We start from the raw sequence: 22,327 nt of genomic DNA on the forward strand, positions 1-22,327 counted from the left end.
AGGCTCAAGGGAAGAAGACTCCGGACTGGATCTTCTCTGGTCGTTGAAGGGTAGATAGCTCAGGACTGCAACGGGGCTTCACTGGGACTCGGTAGTTGCAGCAGCCGTCTTCTTCTCTGCTTCTCTTCGGTTCCTTGTAGTTCCAGTGGCGACTCGGACTTCCAGCCCAAGAATCCTGCCTTTTATGGGAAAATCCCCAATTCACACAGCCTGGCTGTCAATCATGCAGCAGGGGGGGGTTGTCCGGCCCAGACAACCACCTCAGCCAATCATGGCAAAGTGCAACTTGGTTTCCTAGGATACCCTGTGCAGGGGGTGACTACACCCCTCCCTCACATACAGCCCATCTAGACACCCAGGCGCCAAGAGGAGGGCTTCTTTGCAGAAGCCCGCCAAAAGACGGTGAACAAAGAAGGCAAACCTGGTTTGCCACGCAAAGTAAAACACAAGAAGGACTTTAACAAAAAAGAAATGACGAATAAACCCGACCAGAGCCAAAAGAAGAACAAGTTACTTCTTACCTTGTAACGTTCTTTTGATGGGATGTTCCTCCGACGTATTCCTCATCTTAGATATATCCTTCCAGCTCTGCTGGCCTCGGAAAATTTTTTCTCTAGAGGGCGCTGCGCGTCGCCGTCCCTCGGGTCGATGTCCCTCGACAGCCGCCGTATCGACGCTCGACCTCATCCTGCCTAAAGGCCGCGCGCAGCGTCCGTTGCTCAGTTCCGTTTTGCAGCCCACAGTATTACTGTCTGGACTAGACTAATCACCCTGAAGGAGCATAAGCTGCAACAACAAGGGAAGTAGAACTGCGGGGATGGATGGGAGGGTCGATGAGGAATACGTCGGAGGAACATCCCGTCGAAAGAACGTTACAAGGTAAGAAGTAACTTGTTCTTCGAAGGGATTGTGTCCTCCGACGTATTCCTCATCTTAGATAGGCTCCCATAGCAGTATTCTATATTCGGAGGAGGGAGTACTGACTTCACGCTGTCTTCTATTGATGAATAGAATGAAGTACAGCCCTTCCAAACCTAGTCTCTTGACTGGAGGAGGAATCCAGATTGTAAAAACGTGTAAAGGTATGGACAGACGACCATGTAGCGGCCGCACATATGTCTTTAACCGGCACGCCTCTTTTGAGGGCCGATGAAGCTGCAATACCTCTGGTCGAATGAGCCCTAAGGTTTTGAGGGGGCTCTTTCCCTGCCAGTTTATAACATTCCAGAATGGAAAGAATGATCCATCTGGAAATGGTCTGCTTAGTTATTGGTAACCCCAGCTTGTGACCTGCGTAACCTACAAACAGCTGGTCTTCCTGTCTTATCCTGGCTAGTCTACTAATGTAAAAACTTAAAGCCCTCCTAGGGTCTAGTCTGTGTAACCTCTCTTCCTCTTTCCCCGGGTGAGGAGGAGGATAGAAAGATGGTAGGGTAATCTTCAGAGTGATATGGAATTCAGAAACCACCTTTGGGAGGAAATTAGGCTTCACTTGCAGGACAACTTTGTCTTTGTGAAAGATTGTATGAGGGGGTTTACAAGAAAGAGCTTGTAATTCGCTCACCCTTCTAGCAGATGTAAGTGCTATTAATAAAACAGTTTTAAGGGTAAGGAATCTTAACTAACAAGAATGGAGAGGTTCGAAAGGTGTACCCATCAGGAAAGTTAGTACTAAGTTTAAATCCCATATGGGAACTTGGAATGGTCTTGGGGGATAAACATTGGTTAACCCCTTTAGAAACTGTATTACCAAGGGTAATTTGAAATAGGATGGTTCTTCCGCAGTACGCTTAAAGATGGATAGCGCTGCGAGATAGCCCTTAATGGTGCCAACTTGAAGGCCTGAATTTGCCAAATATAGTAGGAAGGACAAAACCATTGGTGTACCACATGAAAATGAGTCGATATTCTGTTCTCTACACCAGCTGCAAAATCTGTTCCAACGGCAGCGGTATAAAGACTTTGTTGCTGGCCTCCTTGCCGAAAGCAACACCTCCATAACATTATCAGGGAGGTCCCAATCCTTGTACCTCAGCCGTTCAGAAGCCAAGCGTGAAGGTTGAGGGTTTTGATGTCTGGATGGAGAACCTGACCTCCCTTCTGTGAGAGTAGGTTCTCTCTGAGAGGAAGTCGAATTGGAGGGCAGATGGACAAGTCTAGAAGGTCCGGGTACCACGTTCTCCTGGCCCAATCCGGGGCAATTAGGATCATGGTTCGCCGGAATCTTCTCAACCTCCTGATCATTTGAGGAATGACAGGGACCGGTGGGAACGCGTACAGAAGAGGAAACTCCCAGTCCACTATGAACGCTTCTCCCAGAGCTCCTCTCGGAGGAAATTCCCTTGAGCAGAACAGGTCGCATTTCCTGTTTAGGCTGGTGGCGAACAGATCTACCTGAGGGGTTCCCCAAAGGGTGAAGATCTCTTGAAGGACTTCCTGAGCTAGCTCCCACTCGTGGGAGACTGTGTTCTGCCTGCTCAGAGCGTCCGCTGTCAAGTTCTTCTCTCCGGCTAGGTGAACTGCCGATAGAGAGATTCCTTCTTGGATTGCCCAAAACCAGAGCTGCATCGCCTCTCTGCACAGGGGTAGTGATGCTACGCCTCCTCTTTTGTTGAGGTAATGCATGGCCACCGTGTTGTCCATCATTATCAGGACGTTCTTCCCTTGTACAGCTGGCAGGAAAGCCTTCAACGCAAGTCTGATGGCTCTCAGCTCTAACAGGTTGATGTGTAGTCTGGACTCCGATGGAGACCAACGACCGCTGATGGTCAAGTCGTTGGCGTGGGCTCCCCACCCCGTGAGTGAGGCATCCGTGACTACTGTTATCTCCGGCCAGGGCTGCCAAAACTGTTCTCCTTTCAGAATGTTCTCCTGACAGGCCCACCACTGAAGGTCTCGAGCCACCCTGCCGGGAACCTGAAGAAGATCTGTCATTCTCCCTGAGAATTGTGACCACTGAGTCCTCAGTGCCCACTGGAGGGATCTCATTCTCAGGCGAGCCTCTGGCACAAGGAAAATGCAGGATGCCATGAGGCCTAGCAACCTCAAAAAGTCGAAGGCTGGGAGACGTTGGGCATGCTGGAACTTGGTAACCATCTGTAGAATATCTTGAGCCCTCACCTCTGGTGGCGAGGCTTTTCCCAGGGAAGTATCCAGGATCGCTCCTATGAACTGGAGTCTCTGCGATGGTATCATTTGTGACTTCTTTAAATTGAGGGAGAAGCCCAGTCTGAAGGAAATGGCACACGTGATTTAGCTGGATCTGAGCTTGCTCCGGAGAAACATCCCTGATCAGCCAATCGTCCAGGTAGGGGTAGACGTGAATCCCTTCCCTCCTTAGACTTGCAGCCACTACCGACATTAACTTGGTGAAGACCCTCGGGGCGGAGGTCAGCCCAAATGGCAGAACTCGAAATTGATAGTGAGAGCTGCCAATTGCGAACCTCAGGTATTTCCTGTGTTTGAGATGGATAGGCACATGGAAATAAGCGTCCTGAAGGTCCAGAGATAGCAACCAGTCCTGAAACTGAAGGGCCTGGAGGATCTGAGAAAGAGTGACCATCTTGAATTTGTCTTTTCTGAGGAATTTGTTCAATTCTCGCAAGTCCAAGATGGGTCTCAGTCCTCCGTCTTTCTTCGGAATGAGAAAGTAAGGGGAGTACCAGCCCTTGTCCCTCTCCGCTACAGGTACCGGTTCTATGGCACCTTTCTCTAGCAGGTCCAAAATTTCCTGCAAGAGGAGCGGATCTGGAGCTTTCTGAGAGCTGATCCCCGGTGGATGACTGAGGTATACGTAGGAAAGGCAGGCAGTAACCTTGGGCGACTGTTTCCAATGCCCAAGCATCTGACGTGATAGCCTGCCATACCGTCAGATGTTGAGTCAACCTGCCTCCTACAGTTGTCCTGTGAGGGGAGTCCTCAGAGTGGTTTTGGGGCGGCTGATGCAGGTGCTGATGGTAAAGAGGCACCTGCTGTTGCTGCGGCTTTAGAATATCTACCCCGTCCACCTCGGGTAGTTCTTCTTTGACCCCTTTGAGCCGGTCGTCCTCTACCTCTTCCGAATGCGGAGTAGAAGCTAAAGGACTTGCCCCTCGCAGAGGTTCCTGTGGGATGAAAAGGAGTCTGACGGATTGCAGCTCCTAGGGATTTTGCTGCAGCTTTTGAAGTTTTCAGTTTCTCTAAACTGTCATCCGCCTTTTTCCCGAACAAAGAAGAGCCATCGAATGGCATGTTCAAGAGCCTGGCTTGCACATCTGGGGCAAAACCAGACTTTCTCAACCAAGCGAATCTCCTGGTTGATGTACTTGCCGCCATTGCTCTGCTGATACTGTCAGCTGAATCAATGCCCGTCTAGAGGGATTCGCACATAGCGTCTTTACCGTCCTGTATGATATTCAGGAACGCATCCCTTTCTTCTCCCTCCGGGATGCAGTCAGCCGCTGTAGAAGCACACTCCCAAAGTGTATGGCTGAACCTAGCAAGGGTGCAAGTAGCATTAACAGACTTTAACGCCATGCTACATGCTGAAAAGACTTTCTTTGCCATAGCATCATATTTTTTATCGTCCCTGTCCTGTGGGACGGTAGGATAAGCTGTCTTGACATCGGTAGAGGATGCTGCTTGTACCACCAGACTTTCTGGGGATGGATGTTTAGACAAAAACTCTGGGACTGTGGAAGATACCCTGTACTTTGCAGACAGTTTTTTATTTACTGCTGGGATTACATCTGGGGTTTCCCAGTTTGTCATGATCTTTCTCTGAAGAGCTTTATGAAAGGGCACCACAGGATCCTCTTGTGGGCCTTTGTCAAGAATATCCGTGAGGTCATCTTGCTGGAAAGATTGTGAAGGTGCAGACCACCCCGTGAGCTCTAATCCTGGCCATTAAGGCTCTGTAGGGGGTTTCAGCATGCTCCCCCGGGTCTGGCTTAGCAAAATCCACCTCAGGGGAAGTGTCTAACCCACTTGCCTCATGTAAAGAATCATGAAGATCCTTTAATCTGCGCTCTTCAGAGGAAAATTCCTCTAACTGGGGTTACAGGTCCCTGTAACTCAAATGTGTCTTGTTCAGACAAATCACCCTCTTCCACAATTGGGGATATAGTTCTCAATTGTTCTGAACTCATAAAGGGAGTAAATCCCATTTCCAAGGCAGAGGGTGCCGAACTTGTCATTATTGGCCTCGAAAAAACGTCGATGTCGTCGACGCCGAAGGCTTCGAGCGTGGCGTCGAAAACAGAGGTGGAGGCCTCGAGGACCTCGACAGAATTGGAATTCTACTCGACAATATCGACGCCATCGACGTCGAGGGCCTGGGGATAGTCACTGGATGTGTGGTCACCGTGACTTTTCTTGGCGTCAACGCCGGTGTCGAGGCCGGCGTCGAGTCGACAGACCCGTGTGTCGAAGGTCCCCTCGACAACGGCGCCGAAGACATCGACCTCGACGGGACCCTCGTCGACGGTGTCGACGGAACCTTCGAGGAAGGTTTGGAGGTCATAGTCCTGCTCGAGGGTTCGAAATGCGCTCGAGAGGTTTCTTTCGCCGGGTACTGCGACTCGCGGCGTTTTTGACCTTCGGGTCTTTCGACCAGAGCATCGCTCTCGGCAGTCTTCGAGGGGGTCGAGGCCGCTTTCTCGAAGACGCTCATCATATTCTTTCGGAATTCCTCCCATTCAGCCCGGGAACTATGTTTCGTGGGGCAAGGGATTCTTTTTGGCGAAACAGAGGAAGAGGAAGAGGAAGACGGAGAAGGGGATCTTCGACGCTTCCTCTTCGAATGCTTCGATCTCGAGGAGTGATGAGACCCAGTCCGAGACCTGGAGCGCGAATGGTGACGAGGAGACGAATGTCTCGACTTCGTCGACGAAGAAGAAGCTTTAAAAGTCTTACCTTTCTCCAGCTTCCCCCTACGCTCCTTCAGGGCCTTAGCAGTCATGGACATACAGTCCTCGCATTCCGAACAATGGTGTTCAGCTCCCAAGCACCACAGACAATTTCTGTGAGGATCGGTCAACGACATCTTTTTCCCACAATCTCGACATTTTTTGAAGCCGGATCGAGGAGTTGTCGGTTCCGACGAGGAAGCCATCGAGTATGGATCGAATAACTCGAGGTAAATAGGATTAATCTGACTAAGAACTGAGCAACGGTATTCCGAGGCACAGAGTAAGCGCGGAAAAACGGACCTGAGAAACGGACGCTGCGTGCGGCCTTTATAGGCAGGATGGCGTCGAGCGTCGATACGGCGGCTGTCGAGGGACATCGACTCGAGGGACGTCGACGCGCAGCGCCCTCTAGAGAAAAAAATTTTCCGAGGCCAGCAGAGCTGGAAGGATATATCTAAGTTGAGGAATACGTCGGAGGACACAATCCCTTCGAAAGAGTATTTGGTCAAGCGGGTTTATGTTCGAGGCTAATATAATAGCCTGGAACAGTACCACGTTTATATAGTATAATCGCAGTAGAAAAGTTAAAGATACCACTGCCACCAGCCAAGTCTAAATGTTAAAAGAGCAAAACAAAGCTCAGAGAGGCACAGACGAAAAGGGTCAGGAATTAACCCTTTCCAGTACTCCATGTAAGATGGGGTGTACTGGGTCTGTAGTTTTAAATGACTACATTAAGTAAATGACACTTTACCTGTTTCTGGGGACAGTAGTCAACCCCAGAAAAATGGAGTCAGTGGGAAGTCTCAAGGACAACCCTTTGTCACTGCACTGAAGGTGATGTGTAACACACACAAATGGTGGGTCTCATGGAGTGGTATGCTCCAGAGCCCAAGATCACACAAACAGTAGAAATACACATGGCAAAACACATGTAAGAGTGGGAAAAAGGCTCACACTCTTACCAAGTGGAAAAAATAAACTCCAGAAATCCAGCAAAGCTGCTGGGGGACTCACTAGGTGAGTGAAATTAGCCATAGAATGATAATTCTCCCTAACACCAACCCCTCCACAGACATCCCTAGGAAGCCAGCACCCATATTTACCCATCCCCCCAAGAGCCATCACTATTAGGCCATCACCTACACTAACCCAGCCCTCCAGAGTCATCACTAGTAGGACAGTACCTGCACTAACCCATCCCTGCAAACAAAACATTTTTTTTCATTTAGTGTGAATTGGTGGAGAAGAAAAAACACCACCAACTAAGTGTATCTTAGTGATTCTTGGTGTCAAGAAATCCAAGACCGTTTTTCCGCCAAAATAAAGATTACGCAGCCCACCATCGCCAGCCATAGGCTAGCAATAGCCCATAGTACTGAAAGTAGGTCTAGAAATAGAGCTCCAATAATCACTCAGTGACTGAATTCAGTCTGAGCTCTGTTACGCAAAAGCCCCCGACTGATATTGTGAATGGGTTTAAACCCACAATAGGTGCTGGCGACATATGCCTCTGAACATCTTTCTTCCCCGGCTACAGCACTTGTTAACTCTCGGCTCGACTATTGCAATAGCCTCCTTGCAGGTAGATCTAAACATAATTTGAGAAGTCTTCAAACAGCCCAAAGTGGGGCTGTAAGAGTTGTCTGCCATCTTAACCCACAAGACTAGGTCTCTGATTCAAGGAGAGCGCTGCATTGGCTTCCAGCTAGCCAACGCATTGCATATAAAATGCTCACTCTAGCATACAAATGCATGACGCACAAGGCTCCCAGGTAAGGCAATAACTGGGTGCATTCTTCACTCAAGTAGGGTCAACGAACATTTTGTACCAAGACACAATTTGAAGAATTTTGGCACCTGAATTCCAAATGTATGGAATTTTTTTCCCCTGGATCCGGGGAAACTTTGGAGTCTCAGGTTTTAAGAGAGCCTAAAACACATCTCTAACGACTAGTTCTTTCTTTCTGTCCGTTTAACCCACGGCTCGGACCTCCTTTCTCTCTCTGACCAGGTCTTGTCTTTATGCGCACTGAGGCCTTCGGGCGTGCTGCGCAATACAAACATTAAATAATAAATCACTAAAAAGCCAGCACCTACACTAACCCAACCCTCCACAGCCAACACTAGTAAGCCAACAGCTCCACTAACCCATCCCTGCAGAGTCATCACTAGTAAGACAGCACCCACACTAACCCATCCCTGCAGAGTCATCACTAGTAAGACAGCACCCACACTAACCCAGCCCCGCAGAGTCATCACTAGTAAGACAGCACCCACAATAACCCAGCCCTATTAGGAAAGCATGTGTCATAGCCCTGCCAGTGGTGTCTGGCATGAATAAACAGCACCTGCCCTAGCTCTGCAGTGCCGCGTGCATTGATGTCATGAGTGATTTATTAGGCACCACATGCAGCCTCATCAGTTACTTAAAGAAACACAAATAGAAAGGACAGTAGAGGGATAAAGACAACAATTGTAATAAGAAAAATGAAACGGAAATAGAAGGACAGAACCTACACTAGCCTGGCATGCAAGCGTAGCAACAGCCGTGTGCTAGCATGCAAGCGTAGTGTCAGCCGTGGTTGGCATGCAAGCGTAGCGGCAGCCGTGCGCTAGCCCTACTGTGGAAGCACTAGTAGGATAACCAGATCTCTGCCCAACTCATTTGAAAAAGGAGACCTTTTACTATGTTTTGATCAACTAAATATGAAATGTGTTGGCATGTTTAAATGTATCATAGTTTTGTAAGCATCTTGTGTAAGGTTTGCTTGCAAACTAATACACAATAATAAAAGGAAATGGCTCTGCCCAACAGTTCCCACACCGAACACACTAGTTATACATGGCATTGTCTGTCAGGGCCACATTTCTGAAAAGATGTTACCTGGGTCTCCTCCAAGCGGTTGTACACCTGCCAGAAGTACTTGCTGAACAGATCTTTCCCGATTGGTTGCCCATTAATTCGGATTCTCTCTCTCACCTGGACCAAGTGTGGAGAACTGCATGAAGGTGGAAGGGGAACAGTGTTAGAACTAACCAGCTGCAAGAAAGGTCCTCAAACCCTAATTCATAAAGCTCCTGCCCCAACAACGTACCAACGAAACCAAGAGACACATTCAATAATCGCTAAAAGTTGCATCAAGTGCCATTTTGCCCGTTACTACCTCGTACTAAAAATGAGGCTTCCTCCACTACTTTCCTGAATATACTTAGAATTATACCGCATTAGGTCTGCTCCTGCGCCTTACCTTGGATTCCGGACGCTATCTTATCTAATCCGAGTCATGCATACTACAGCGTTTTAGCTATCCAACTATTATGTACGTCCTGCTCCTATCACTGGTAGGCATATTCATTGTGCCTAACGAGTTTTTTACTACTGCACATGCTGCCTGGCCCGAGTACGACTTGTGTCTAATCATGAATCGCTATTCTCAGGAAATCCAGGCCACACCCTTCTTACCTGCGTTCAATTACAACTTCCTAGATTCAACCATTAGGCTAAGGTACTTCTTACTTCTTACCTAGGCTAATTTTAGACCTTAACATTCAATATACAGGTCCCCTGAGCGGCGTGAACTCTCCCTCACCAAACCTGTACACAAATGGATCGCATATCAAGCCTGTGTCCTCAAGTTATCCTTGACCCAACAATATGAGGGAAATCTCGGACTCTGCGCTAGACTGCCAAATAGCCCCAAAATCCTTACTGTACCTAGGAAAGTCGCAACAAAAAATACTAACTATAATAAGACACCAAAACAGAATAAACCAAGTACCATTCCAACCAAAGTCTCTACACAGACTATTAAGGGTGCTCTAATTGTTTGTTTGTTTATTGAATTTCTTATGCGCACCAGACCCAGGGGTAGCAGGGCACAGCAAAAGGTTATACACGGCTTACAAGGTTACATAATAGCAAACAATAAAGTAAATTGACACATGAAATACAAAGTATGTAGGGCTCAGAATATACAAGTAGTAGATTTCAAACAAAAAAGGTTATTTACATCATAATGTGCAATACTATACAAAAGTTTACAATATTGGGAGGTGAGGTGTGCTCATGTGCAGTAGTTTCAGTTGAGTCTAGTCTTCAATCAGGTTTAGGTGGGTGATCAGGTTCTTTCTGAAAAGTGGAAAGGGTTGGTCCGCTCTCAGCTCGTGTGGCAAAGAGTTCCAAAGTTTAGCGGCCTTCACAGGGAAGCTATTGCCGCCGATCTTGGAGGATTTGAATCTTGGAACCACCAGACAGTTTGTATTGACAGCTCTGGTAGGCCTACTAGAGGTTCTTCTTGACAGTTTGTCAATTAGGTAACTGGGGGCAGCATTGTGTAATGCTTTGTGTGTCAGGGAGGCGATTTTTAGTTGTATTTTATTACGAGTGGATAGCCATTTATATTGGCGTCTGATTCCAGTCATGTGCACTCTTTTGTTGATGCCTAGTACAGCTTGAAGAGAGTTGTTTTGTAGTATTTGTAATTTATGGATGCTAGCTTTGTTGGCACTACTGTATAGGGCATTACAGTAGTCTACTCTGGACAAGATTAATGCTCTAGCCAGTATAATGCGACTGTTGTTGGACAGGAAGGGCTTCCGTGCCCTCCTAAGCTTGCACGTATAGGCTGTTGTGGAGGCCAGGGATTTCAGTTGTTTATTGAAAGACATAGTGGCGTCCAGGTAGAAACCTAGGGTTTTTACCTCCTTTGAGACTATGATATTGTTGGCATCAATGATGAAAGAAGCATATTCATGACCTAATTTAGAGATGTTGGAAGGGGAACCAAGAATTATCAGGTCTGTCTTGTCATCATTCAGGCATAAGCCGTGTGTCGCCATCCATGCCTGAATGATAAGGTAGATCCTATTCACCAGCGTCAAGTCCTTGCCATGATCCCCGAAAAGTGGGAGGAGAATCGGTGCATCATCTGCGTAATTCGTACAGGTGATTCCCAGAAGGTCCAAATCATCGAACAATGGCTTGGTGAATATGTTGTACAGAGTTGGAGATACGTATGAGCCCTGAGGGACCCCGCATACGATAGGGGTAGGATCGTCCGCCGCTGAATTGGAGAATACGCTGATGGTTCTGTCGCTCAGGAATGATTCTATCCACTTGACGGCATCTGTGGAGAAGTGGGCTGCTGAGTCGAGATGCCTACAGAAGACTTTATGATCCACCAAATCGAATGCAGCTGAGAGATCAAGTAGCAACAGTAGTGCCGTCTTCCCTTTGTCTCTCAGCTCATCGATCTGTGTTTTCAGGTCCATCAATGCTGTTTCTGTCCCATCCAACGGACGGAATCCTGATTGTCTGACCCCTAGGAGTTTGTGTAGCTCGAGGTATTTTTGGATCTTTAAGTAAGCAACTTTGTCCAGGATTTTAAGTAAACATTGTACCGTTGTGATGGGACGGTTATTAGTGGCGATATGTCTGTCTAATGTTTGCTTCTTCAGAAGTGGGAGAACTCTGGATTGTTTGAGGTTGACTGGGACGGTGCCAGAGACAAATGAGGCATTGATCAACTTGGATATGAATGGAGAGAGGTCTCTAGCGGCATCTTTTATGGTATGTGCTGGGCAGACATCTCCTTTGCAATTGAAAGGTTTAAGTGATAGGCTAGTTTTTTCAACTCCTAGGATGGAAGTTTTAGTGAAACAGAATCTGTTATTTTGATCAATGGTTTTTTTGTTCAGTGGGAGAGAGTTGGTTGGCTGTGGTAAATTCAAAGCGTCTTTATTATTTTATCAGTTAGGGCTTGTTGGATCTCTGAACACCAGATCTTGTTTTTAATACAGATCTCTTGTGTGGAGATGGGGGACTCTAGTTCTCTTAGTATTGTGAATAGTTCTTTCATACTAGAGTTGGAATTAGCAATACGTTCATTGTATGAGTTTCGTTTTACTAGACAAATTTAATTTTTGTAGTGTGATGCCGTGGAAGTTAGCTTCTTTTTGTTCTCGCTAGAGGGGCTAGAGGGGCAAAGCCGCCAGGCGGTTTCACATTTTCTTTTTAGTAGTCACAGGTCCTTGAGTTGTGGAGTGAACCATTTGTTGAGGTGTGCTTTGGCTTTGCTTGGTCTCAGTTTGAGGGGTGCAACTTTGTCCAATGTAGAGAGCATAATCTTATTATATTCCTGCACCAAGGTGCTAGGGTCGAGATTATCCGGCAGAGAGTTTAAGGTAGGTAGACTATAAGGAATCACACTGTCCACTGTGATGTTCTTTTTCATTCTAGCTGGGCAAGGTGGCGCTACTTGAGGAGCTATAATTATTGGTCTGGTGGTGGAGAGAGTCATGGGCACGAGGGAGTGGTCCGTCCATGAGAGGTTGGAAATGGAGGTAATGGTAGCTGTGCAATTGTAGTCAGCTACCCAGTCCAGAATTCTGCCCTTGATGTGGGTGGGTTCGTTTACTTTTTGCGTTATTCCTAGTGCATTGAGGGAGTTAGCAATTTGAAGGGCCTATTTATCCAAAGGATCGTTAAAACCTAAATGAAAGTCTCCAAGCAGAAATACTTAGGACGTAGGTTTGAGATTGCTGGCAAGTATATTATGCAGGTCCTCCTCAAAATTTCCAATAGGCCCCAGGGGTCTATTACATGCATGGTAAGTGATTGGGAATTGTTTCATGGGAATTTGATAGAGGAATTTGCAGGATTGCAAAGTTTGGGGAGGGACTATTCTCATTGATAGGCTATCTCTAGATATGATAGCTATTCCACCGCCTCGGGTTCCAACTCTGTCTTGTCTGGAGATGGTATATCCTTCCGGGATGGCTAGCATGAGTGCGGGTCCTGCCGCATCGTGTAACCAGGATTCCGTTATGGCTAGGAAGTCCAGGCTGTCTTTTGTGATTAAGTCGGCTATGTCAATAGCATGAACTACCAGAGATCTTGCATTAAGGAGGGCACCTTGAAGGGGCCGATTGTCTATTTTGGTTGTAGTTGAGCGTAGAGTAAGGCTGGTATGCGCTGTAACTTTAGAGAGGGGTCACTTGTAGGGTGGGGAGGAAAGCCATTTGGCAGTATTGGATGTCGTGAGACGGTAACAGTTTCCCTGTTGGTGGGAGGTAGGGATCTAGTCCGAGGCTCGTATAGTTTAGGAAGTCTAGCGCGCAGTTTGAGATTTCTATTGGTCGTCGTGCATGGGACGGAGGTGTAGTCTCCTGGAGACTTGCACGAGGGGCGATTAGAGAGGGCAAGGCTACTAGAGTTGGGAGCCATGATTGGCAAGTTAGATGGGTGGGATCTAATCTCTTCTAGTATGGCATTGTTAATATGGACTATGGTGCTACTGGCAAGGAGTTGTAAAGCCACTAATACCCGGATGGGGAGAAGGATGCTTTGGCCTAGCATATTAGCCATGGATCAGGAGGTCGTATAACTTGTTTGTCGGGCTTAAACCGAATATGCCAGGTAGACAGAGTGTCATAGGATCCGATAAGGATCCAGTATGTCACAATAGGCAGATTCGATTTTGGCTAAGTAGGCCTTGGAACACAGTGTGCAAAGTAGGAAAAGTATTATAAAAGCATAGAAAATTACAAGAGGCAGAATCGATTTGGCCAAATAGGCCCTGGAACACAGTGTGCAAAGTAGGCAAAGTATTATAAAAGCATTGAAAATCACAATAGGCAGATTCGATTTTGGCTGGGCCTTGGAACTGTGCAAAGTAAGCAAAGTATTATAAAAACATAGAGAAGCACAATAGGCAGATCCGAGTTTTACTTTGTATGCCTAGAGCATGGTAGGCATGAATGAGCAGAGTGCCATAACACCATACCTTGGGGCCTCAAGGGGCTTAGTATGGGCCTTTGTGTGGCAACCGGCGCTTCTGCCTGCCAGCGGATATGGGCAGATGAAAAGGCTGCTAGTAGCCTAGCACCGAGGAATTAATTAATGCCAGATCCTAGGTAGTGCACGCAACCGACATTGCTGATCTAATCACAGCCGAAAATGTAGACTTCTTGGCCATTACAGAATCCTGGCTGCATGCTACAGCAGGACCCTCGCTCCTACTCGCTGTACCTGACAAATACTCCATTTTAACAGCTGACAGGGTAGATGCCAGAGGTGGCGGCTTCGCCATCATAGCAAAATCAAACCTAGACCTTATCTTAGCTACTACGCCTACATTTTCATCTTGCAAACAGCCAAAATACCAATGGCCAATTCCCATACCATAACCGTCCAACTAGTATACAGACCTCCAGGGCCTATTGGCACCTTCGAGGAAGATCTGATGCTACTGACGGATAACACTGAAACATCCTCTCAAATGTTAGTACTATGTGATTTCGATCTAGGACTGAACGACCCGAATGATCACCAAGCACTAGCAGTTGCCAGCACCCTTACAGATCAAGGCTTTAACCTAAAAGTCGCCCAACCCACTCACGACAAAGGCAGGACCCTTGATTGGGTAGCTGACCATAACGGACACCAAAATTACTGCCATCACTCCCCAATTGCAGACAGATTTAATTTTGCATTTATATAGCGCTGCGAACCCTGAGGCATCTGAGCGCTGCTTGTTATTACCCAGTGTGTGGAGCTCATTCATCGACCTCGGAAGGATGAAAGGCTGAGTTTGTCCCTGCCGGGATTTGAACCTGCGTCAGCAGGCTCATGTGCGGATGTGAAAGCGAGCGCTGTACTCGCTGTGCTGTCCGACCGGCTTGTCATTTACCCTTTCAGTAAACGCTCTAAAATCTAAACAGAACCTGATAGCACCTCCATGTCCTACAAGGAACAAACGAAACATCACAGTGGATGCTATCTTGCCACATGTGATCCCAACGCCGAATTCCTTAGAGGAAATCACTGACCCGAACAAGTTAGTAGAAATCTATAATTCCTCTATGACTAAAGCACTGGAACATCATCGCCCCCCTCAATTTATGTAAAGGCAAACCAAAAGCTCACTTGAACTCTTGGTTCACTCCAGAATTAAAAACCTTAGGTGCTGAAAAAAAGAAAACTGGAACCTCTTTGGAAACACCTCCCTTTCGTAGAGAACAAAACTAATCTAATGAACTTATCTGTAAAATATAAGGAAGAAATAATTTGTACTAAATGTGAGTCTTACAACAACAGAATAAACCAAGCTAGTTCTAGTGCTAAAGAGCTCTTTGTGATCCTCAGAGAGATGGAGATGCCTATTACCCCCACTGATCCGATCGTAAAGGATAAACTCTGGTGTACAAACATTCAGAATGCTCTCACCAATAAAATAGCCACACTGCAAACTAAAATTGCTGAAAAACTTCTAAACCTTCAAAACTCAGGCAACCTCCACCACAACACAAATCCTCCTACTAAACCAACCCAATGCTTTAAATCCTCCAAAGTCTCTGTCCTGGAGGTACAAAAAAATAAGTGCTCACTTAAACCGTCAAGGTGAGAGCTGCCCGGCGCAAATAATCAAAGATGCCGCTAGAGACCTGGCACCTTTCATATCAAAACTAATCAACACATTCACCTCAGGTATAGTACCTAGTGACCTAAAGGAATTGTGGGTTCTACCCCTCCTTAATAAAACAATCCTTGGACCCCACCATCCCTACAAACTACAGGCCAATTACCACAGTACCATTCTTACTGAAGATACTGGACTTGAGTAGCTTACCTACAGATCCAGGAATATTTAGAGACTAACCACCTCCTAGGGACTGGCCAATCTGGGTTTAGACTTCAACACGGGACCGAAAAGGCGTTGATGGATTTAAACGCACAGATTGACGAACTCAAAGACAATGGCAACATTGCCCTGTTACTACTGTTGGGCCGATCGGCGGCGTTTGATCTGGTTGACCATAGAGTACTATGAAATCCCCTTGCTTCAGCAGCCCATTTCTCCCAGAACGACATTACTTGGATACAATCTTGAGTCTTCTCTCCATTAGCAGCAGCTGACCCCATGCAAGGCTCTTGTGTATCACCCACTATGTACAACATTTTCACAAAGCCTTTATTCTATGATCTGGACCATCTGGGTGTCACCTACACTAACTATTCAGATGACACCCAAATCCACCTTCCGCTGATGGGTATTTATGACAGTAATGTATTACTAGTGAACAAAATGTATCTAATCATTCAGGCATGGATGGACTCTCACAACATCTGCCTGAATGACGATAAAACGGAGCTGTTGATCGTAGGATCTACAGCTAACCAGAACAAACTGAATACAGATTACGCCTCCTTCAACATTGATGGGAACAAGATCCCAGTGGCTAAAGAGGTAAAAACCATTAGATTTTTATCTTGACGGCACACTAAATGTACATAAACAAGTGAACGCCACGGCCTCGGCTACTACCTATACAGGGAAATTGGTCAGGGCATGCAAACCTTTGCTTTATTAGGAGAACTGCATTACACTCGCCAGAGCGTTAATATTGTCCAAGTTGGATTATTGTAACAGACTTTACTTGGGAGCAAGTAAATATGTTTCAATAAATGAACAACTCTGAAAAACAACGCTCTTAGGACTGCTCTGAGCATCTCAAGGAGAGCTCACATATCTGAAACAAGAAGACATAAATGGCTATCGATCAAGGATAAGATCCAACTCAAAACTATGTCCCTCACGCATAAATCCCTGAACCATGCAGCCCCTCGATACTTAAGGGAATAGTTCTACTTCAGATCATCAACACAGGTCACCAGTTCATCTAACACCTTCGGCTTGATAGTCCCCTACAAAATTAAGGGGGGGGGTAGTTTCCCAGTTATGGCTGCACAGCTATAGAACTCAAATCAATCTGAGAAGTAATAACATCAAAAATAGAACTCCGTTCCTACTGTATACTATTCATGCCTGAACCTCCAATGTTGAACCTATGACTGGACACTTTTGTATTCCATGACCTTGCATATCTAACACTTGTAACTGTCAAATGCACCCAGATACCTGCGGGTTAAGGTGCGCTATAGAAATAAATAAAACAAACAAATGGATGCAAAGCCACAAGGTCCCACACCAAGTGTCCCCAGGACACAACTTTGTATCCAAGACTCCAGAATGACCCCCCCCTGTCCAAAAAGTAGCCAAGTTCCGATACCCCAAGCACATAGTATCCCACTGCCAACTGTACCAAAGTCCTCAGGATCGCCTCAAATGGACTCAAGGTAACAGGATCTGCCATGCCTTCCCAGCCCCCACCAAATACAACCAGAGTCTTAAGTTTCCAACCCATTTGGGAAGTCAAAAGGTCACCACTATCTGACATCCTCTGTTAGTGGTGAGGAGAAAGGGGGGGAGACTTCCGAGTTCCCCAAAGTGTTGCAGAGTCAGAGGCTAGTAGGATCTGATGCTCCAGTACGGTGCACGACTCCAGTAGTCAGCAACACAGGTCCAATAGCCTGGCAAAAGAAGATCGGGAAAGGCTGGAGTTCCTTTGGGTCCCGGGAATAGCCTGGAGTTCCTTCGAGCCTCAATGGCCTTGTGTAAATGTTTCTTGCATGCAGATACTGTGGCTGAGCAGGGCAAGCAGCAAGGCATCTTTTGAGAGCAGAGGATTCCTGAACTGATCCCACCGGGTTATAGGGCATACGCATCAAGCCTGGGTACCTCTGGTCAGCGGAGAAGGCTTTAATCCACCGATCTCAGCAGGGCTTTGCCTACAGAGTGTGATCCTGTGCAAAATGCTGCGGCAGAACTTCCACAGTGTCGTCTTGGGATAAGGTGGTATTGTTTTTACTGAATATAGGGTGTGCTTTCGCACAGAAATTACATCCAAAGGAAACAATGCAGAGGAAAAACCTGGGTAGAGTCCCTCTACAATCGGTTCAGGATATCAGTTTGAGTAACTGTTTGGTGATGGGGGAAGGGTGAAGGGACATAAACCCGGGACTTGCACAAAGGAACAGAAAAGTACAACACTACAGGCCTAGAGCCATTGAAGATGTAGTGAACACTTTTGCAACAGACACAGAAGTGGGGTCTACAAGGGAGAGGTGAACTGGGGCCAGATATAGGGAAGGGAGGGAGAAGCCCCTTCAATCGTCAGAAGGTAGAGCTTTAGTTTAGTTTTGAACTGTTCAATAGTAGGGATGCTTTGCTGTACAGGGAGAGGGCATTCCAGTGGCGGGAGGAGAGTAGGGAGAAGGAGCAGAAGTGGGAGGGGAAATAGGTTGTGCTTGGGAAAGACCCTCAGGAGAGAAGAGAAACGTAGACTACAAGGAGATCATTCAGCAGCGTTGGGGTGGGGGACAGATGTATAAGAGGGCAATATTTTGCAAACGAAAGGTAGGAATTTTAAGAGCAATTTTGTATTAAGAGCCATCCACCGTTGTGGTGGTATGTAGGGTTAGGGGATGATTGCGGTTAAGTTCTAGAAGGTCTGAGTAGCGAAGTCAGGACTTTATGGAGAGAGAGTAATCGGTAGACCAAAAAGTAAGCTACAGTGGTAGTCATGTTTGCTAAGGGCATAATTATTGATTAGTGTTTTGAATGAGAAGGGGATAGTGCGGGGAGATTTTATATATTGAGGTTAACACCAGCAGAACTGCTCATGTTTGAGGCGTACACACCAAAGCTGTGAGCCTTGGGTCCTGGTGAGAACATCCCAGAAGGGAAGGAGATAGGCAGTGGGAGACTATGATTTGCACTTGAGGTAGGTAGGAAAAGGACTTCTGTTTTGGAAATGTTTAGCATCAGGCAGCATAGATCCATCCACTCTTGGATGGCTAGAGACTGAAGGTGATGTGGAGAGGTAGCACAGGGGCAATGTGCTGGTCTTGGAAGCAAGACCACGCAGAGAAACAGAGGTTTGAATCCTGGATCTGCGCTTAGAAACTGAACTCTGGTATTAAGCGCTTTATAAAAAAGAAAATTAAATAGAGATCAGGGCTGAAGAATGGAAATGAGAAGATTATCTAGGAAAACAGAGGTGTCAGGAAATCACTGTTATCCTCATTTCAGGCACGTCGCACTCATTTAAGTGGCTATACCCGTCCCTGTCCTATTGCCGAGGTAAAAGGAAACGTTTCCGTGCTAAAATGAGTCTCGGCAAACCATCAACGCGCAGCATGTCTTTCCGTGCACGTTGGGGGTTGCCTTGGAGCTGGTGGTGCCCTGAACACTGGCTGTCATGCACGCAACTGCGGCAGCGCCGCATACAGCGGGCCAGGTGATTCTAGATATAAGCTACGCCCAAACAATTCAACAGTGCTTCTGAATTTGAAACTCAGCAGCGTTCTTGTTATAAGCATCTTTTTGATATTGTGGTTTTTTAAAATCTATTTTGCATACCGGATTCTGCTCCTCATTTTGTCCTTGTCTGCTTTACGGAAACTTAGGTTAATTGACTCAGACCGTCTCTCGCATTCGCTTTGCCTTACGTCCTGTTTTGTGTCAGCCAATACCTCATCACCCGGTATCCTTCTCAGACTGCTAGTGCCATCTGTTTTTGTTACTGTTACCTCAAGCGACGTTACGACCAGGATTGATTTGGGACTCCTCTTGCCTCGTGGATAGTTTCAGTTTTGCTTTGTATTCACTGAACCTTTGGTACATTCGTATATTGCTGATCTAAGACCTTGGTACTGTACGTGCTCGGAGTAGAGACTTCCGGATTGAGCACTGGTCTTGGACCTTAGGCGCCCTCATGCCGTCGGTGTTGGGTATTACCTCTGTTACTTTGGTCATCGCTTCAGGCGTCCTCGTGCTGGTGGGGTAGGGGATTTCCTCACGTCTCTTCAAGTCCTCGATTCCACAAGAACTCTTTGTCTACACTTCTGCTGCATGCATCCTGTTGGTAAGCCATTCAAGCAATCTCCTTGCCCAAAATATGGATTAATGACTACCAGCCCCATTGTTTGTTCCGTTGTTAGTAAGGTGCTTATAGATTGCCTTATCTGCCTACAGGGTTACGCCCCTCTTGATTGGGAACAGGGATTCCATACCATTCTGATTATCAAGGGGACTCCTATCTTGACTCACAAGTGAGCATAACTACTCTTATCTGCATTACCTGTTTTGGTATTATTCTTGGTGCTGATTGTGTGCATCTCTTCTGGCAGCAAGCTGTGTTCCGGGGTGTTCATCCATCGGTCAATAGACTTCAGTCTGTCCTTTTGTATTCCTGAGAGTTTATTGCCAGGAAGAATTTGTCATCTACACAACGAGTTCAACTGCTAGTAGGTACACAACCTCTGGACATTAACGGGGTGTATCTGACAAGGGGGTGGTGAAGCATGATGAAGAGGAGTAGAAAGTGCAGAGTAGGAAGTACTACAGTTCCACGAGGATTGGTCAGAGGTAGCTAGTTAAGTGCAGTGTCTTACGTCAAGGATGGAGAGAGGGTGGTCCTTGCCATCAAAGGCTGCAGAGAGATCAAGTAGGATTAGAATGCTGAAGAGATAAGCAGTGCTTAGAAAGTTTAAGAGTGCAGTTTTGATGGAGTGCTTTCTGTGGAATCCTAAATGGAGAGGGAGGTCACAGTCAGTGTGAAGGAACAAGTTACTTACCTGTAACTGTTGTTCTCCAGCATGGGTCTGGCATGGATTCACATGCTCATGAATATTCCCCGTCGTCAGGCTGGGAATCCTCGGTAAAGAAAAAATCAGTATCAGTTTCGTTTCTGATCTGTCTTTCTTAGTACTAACCAATCACTGGTCTCTGGGTCATACTGCCCCCAGCCAATGACTGCCCTCTCCCTAAACCCCGCCTCCGGCAGCCATCCTCAGATTTGGTAGCACGTAAAGTGGCAGTATGACCAAGTGAAGAGCTGCAGAGGGGTAGGCGTTAGGGAGAATTCTCTGTTTAGGCTGAATTTCCTAACCTAGTGAGTCCCCCAGCAGCTTTGCTGGATTTCTGGAGTTTGTTTTTTTCCATCCTGCCAAGAGTGAGACTCTTTTCTCCCACTCTTGGACATGAATGTGGTTAATTCCTTTGGATGTCAATGTGTGCTATGGGGTCTTTTACTCCATAGGGTCCAATATGTTTTGCCATGTGTGTTACAACGCACCCTCCGTGCCGTAACACCGGGGCGTCCTAGAGGACCCCCACCATAGACTCCATACCCTGGGACTGACTACTGTCTCCCAGGGCATGTAAAGTCACAATTGGCTTTACTAGACCTAAATTTACTAACAGAACTAGTACAAACCATCCTATTGTGGAGGTACTGGTAGGGGTAATTCGATTACCCCTGGGTCTGTTATTCGAGGGGGCACTGTCCCGTCCCCCCTCGTCGAGTTTTGGCTGGTGGCAGTGGAAACTACTTGTTATATTCGACCCCGAATATAACTCTATGGGATTCTTCCCATTGTTGGAGGTTAATACTTTTTCTCGTTAGTCTCTAACATACCACCGGTTTATTTGTCTTAAATAAATCTATTGGTTGGTATTTTCTGCCAGAACTCGGTTTTTAAAATGGCGTCTGTTCGTCTCTGTGACTCCTAAACCAAAGGTTGAGCCCTTTGTTCCACTTTTGGCGGGCTTCTGCACAGAGGCCCTCCAAAGTGGTGCCATTCTGTCTGGGTACCACAGGGGGTGTGGGAGGGGGTTTAGGCACCCTGGACTGAGTTGCCTTGCCAACTCAGGTCGCACTCTGGTGTGATTGGCCCAAGTGGTGAGCCACCCCGCTCACCACTTAGCGTGTTTTGATTGACAGCTAGGCTGAATGAATGGGGGTTTTCTGCATAAAAGCAGGTCTTTTGGGACTGGATCTTCAGAAGTCGCCACAGGACCTAAGAATCCGACGAGGGTAAAGCTGAGCCGACCTGCAACGACGACACCTCTGGTGGAGCCCTGCTGAACCGACTCACCACTTCCCAACGACAGAGGAGATCTCCCAGCCGGAGAGTCTTCTTCCCCTGACTGGTGGGCACAACCAGTCCCCTTTGCTTTTTCTTCGTTCCAGGACATAGTGGTCGAATTGCCCGTGCTGAACACCCCAGCAACCGGATAGCCACTAGCCCGTACCGCGACCAAAAGGTGGTGCCTTGTGACGGAGCACTCCGCGGCTAGTCTCTTCCCTGGTGGTGCAACGATCTTCAACTTTCCTTCGACGACGAGATCTTCTCTTGACAAAGCCCCGACTTGCATCCACCACCAGGAACAACTGCCCCCGCCGGAGCTGTCTCTCCACATACAAGGTACCATGTCCGCCTGGCTTCCCTTGTGACGGTTAGCGTGAGGTGTCTTAATCCTCGCCTCTCCAGTGGGTCGCCTCCAAGCTTTGTTAACTTTCTGTTCTGAACTGGTCCAATCTTTCTATAACAATTTGCGACAAAGACTCAAAGTGCATTTCCACTGTGATACTTTTTGGGACATATCGCCTTGCCTCTCTCCGAGTGGGCCTGGCCTCTGAACTCTGCGATCTACAGTAGACCCTGCCTTACTTGCCTTGCATTTGTTCGTAAAAGTGTTGGTACCGAGTTGATTTCATACCCTGCCTTTTCTCTCCCGTTCTAACGAATA

The 22,327-nt window shown here is 47.0% G+C and overlaps 1 protein-coding gene across 5 annotated transcripts in view; it reads right to left on the minus strand.

Moving 5' to 3' along the window:
* FPGS (folylpolyglutamate synthase) overlaps nucleotides 1–22,327 on the minus strand; it is a 669,976-nt gene that overhangs the window by 304,295 nt on the left and 343,354 nt on the right. For all 5 annotated transcript variants that reach the window (XM_069609126.1, XM_069609123.1, XM_069609125.1 and 2 more), the window contains exon 5: nucleotides 8,776–8,890. In XM_069609126.1, the coding sequence (XP_069465227.1) occupies nucleotides 8,776–8,890 (115 nt within the window). The remainder of the gene's footprint in view (nucleotides 1–8,775; nucleotides 8,891–22,327) is intronic.

This window comes from Ambystoma mexicanum, chromosome 8 (assembly GCF_040938575.1).
Source record: "Ambystoma mexicanum isolate Mex_15411 chromosome 8, UKY_AmexF1_1, whole genome shotgun sequence".
Taxonomy (NCBI): domain Eukaryota; kingdom Metazoa; phylum Chordata; class Amphibia; order Caudata; family Ambystomatidae; genus Ambystoma; species Ambystoma mexicanum.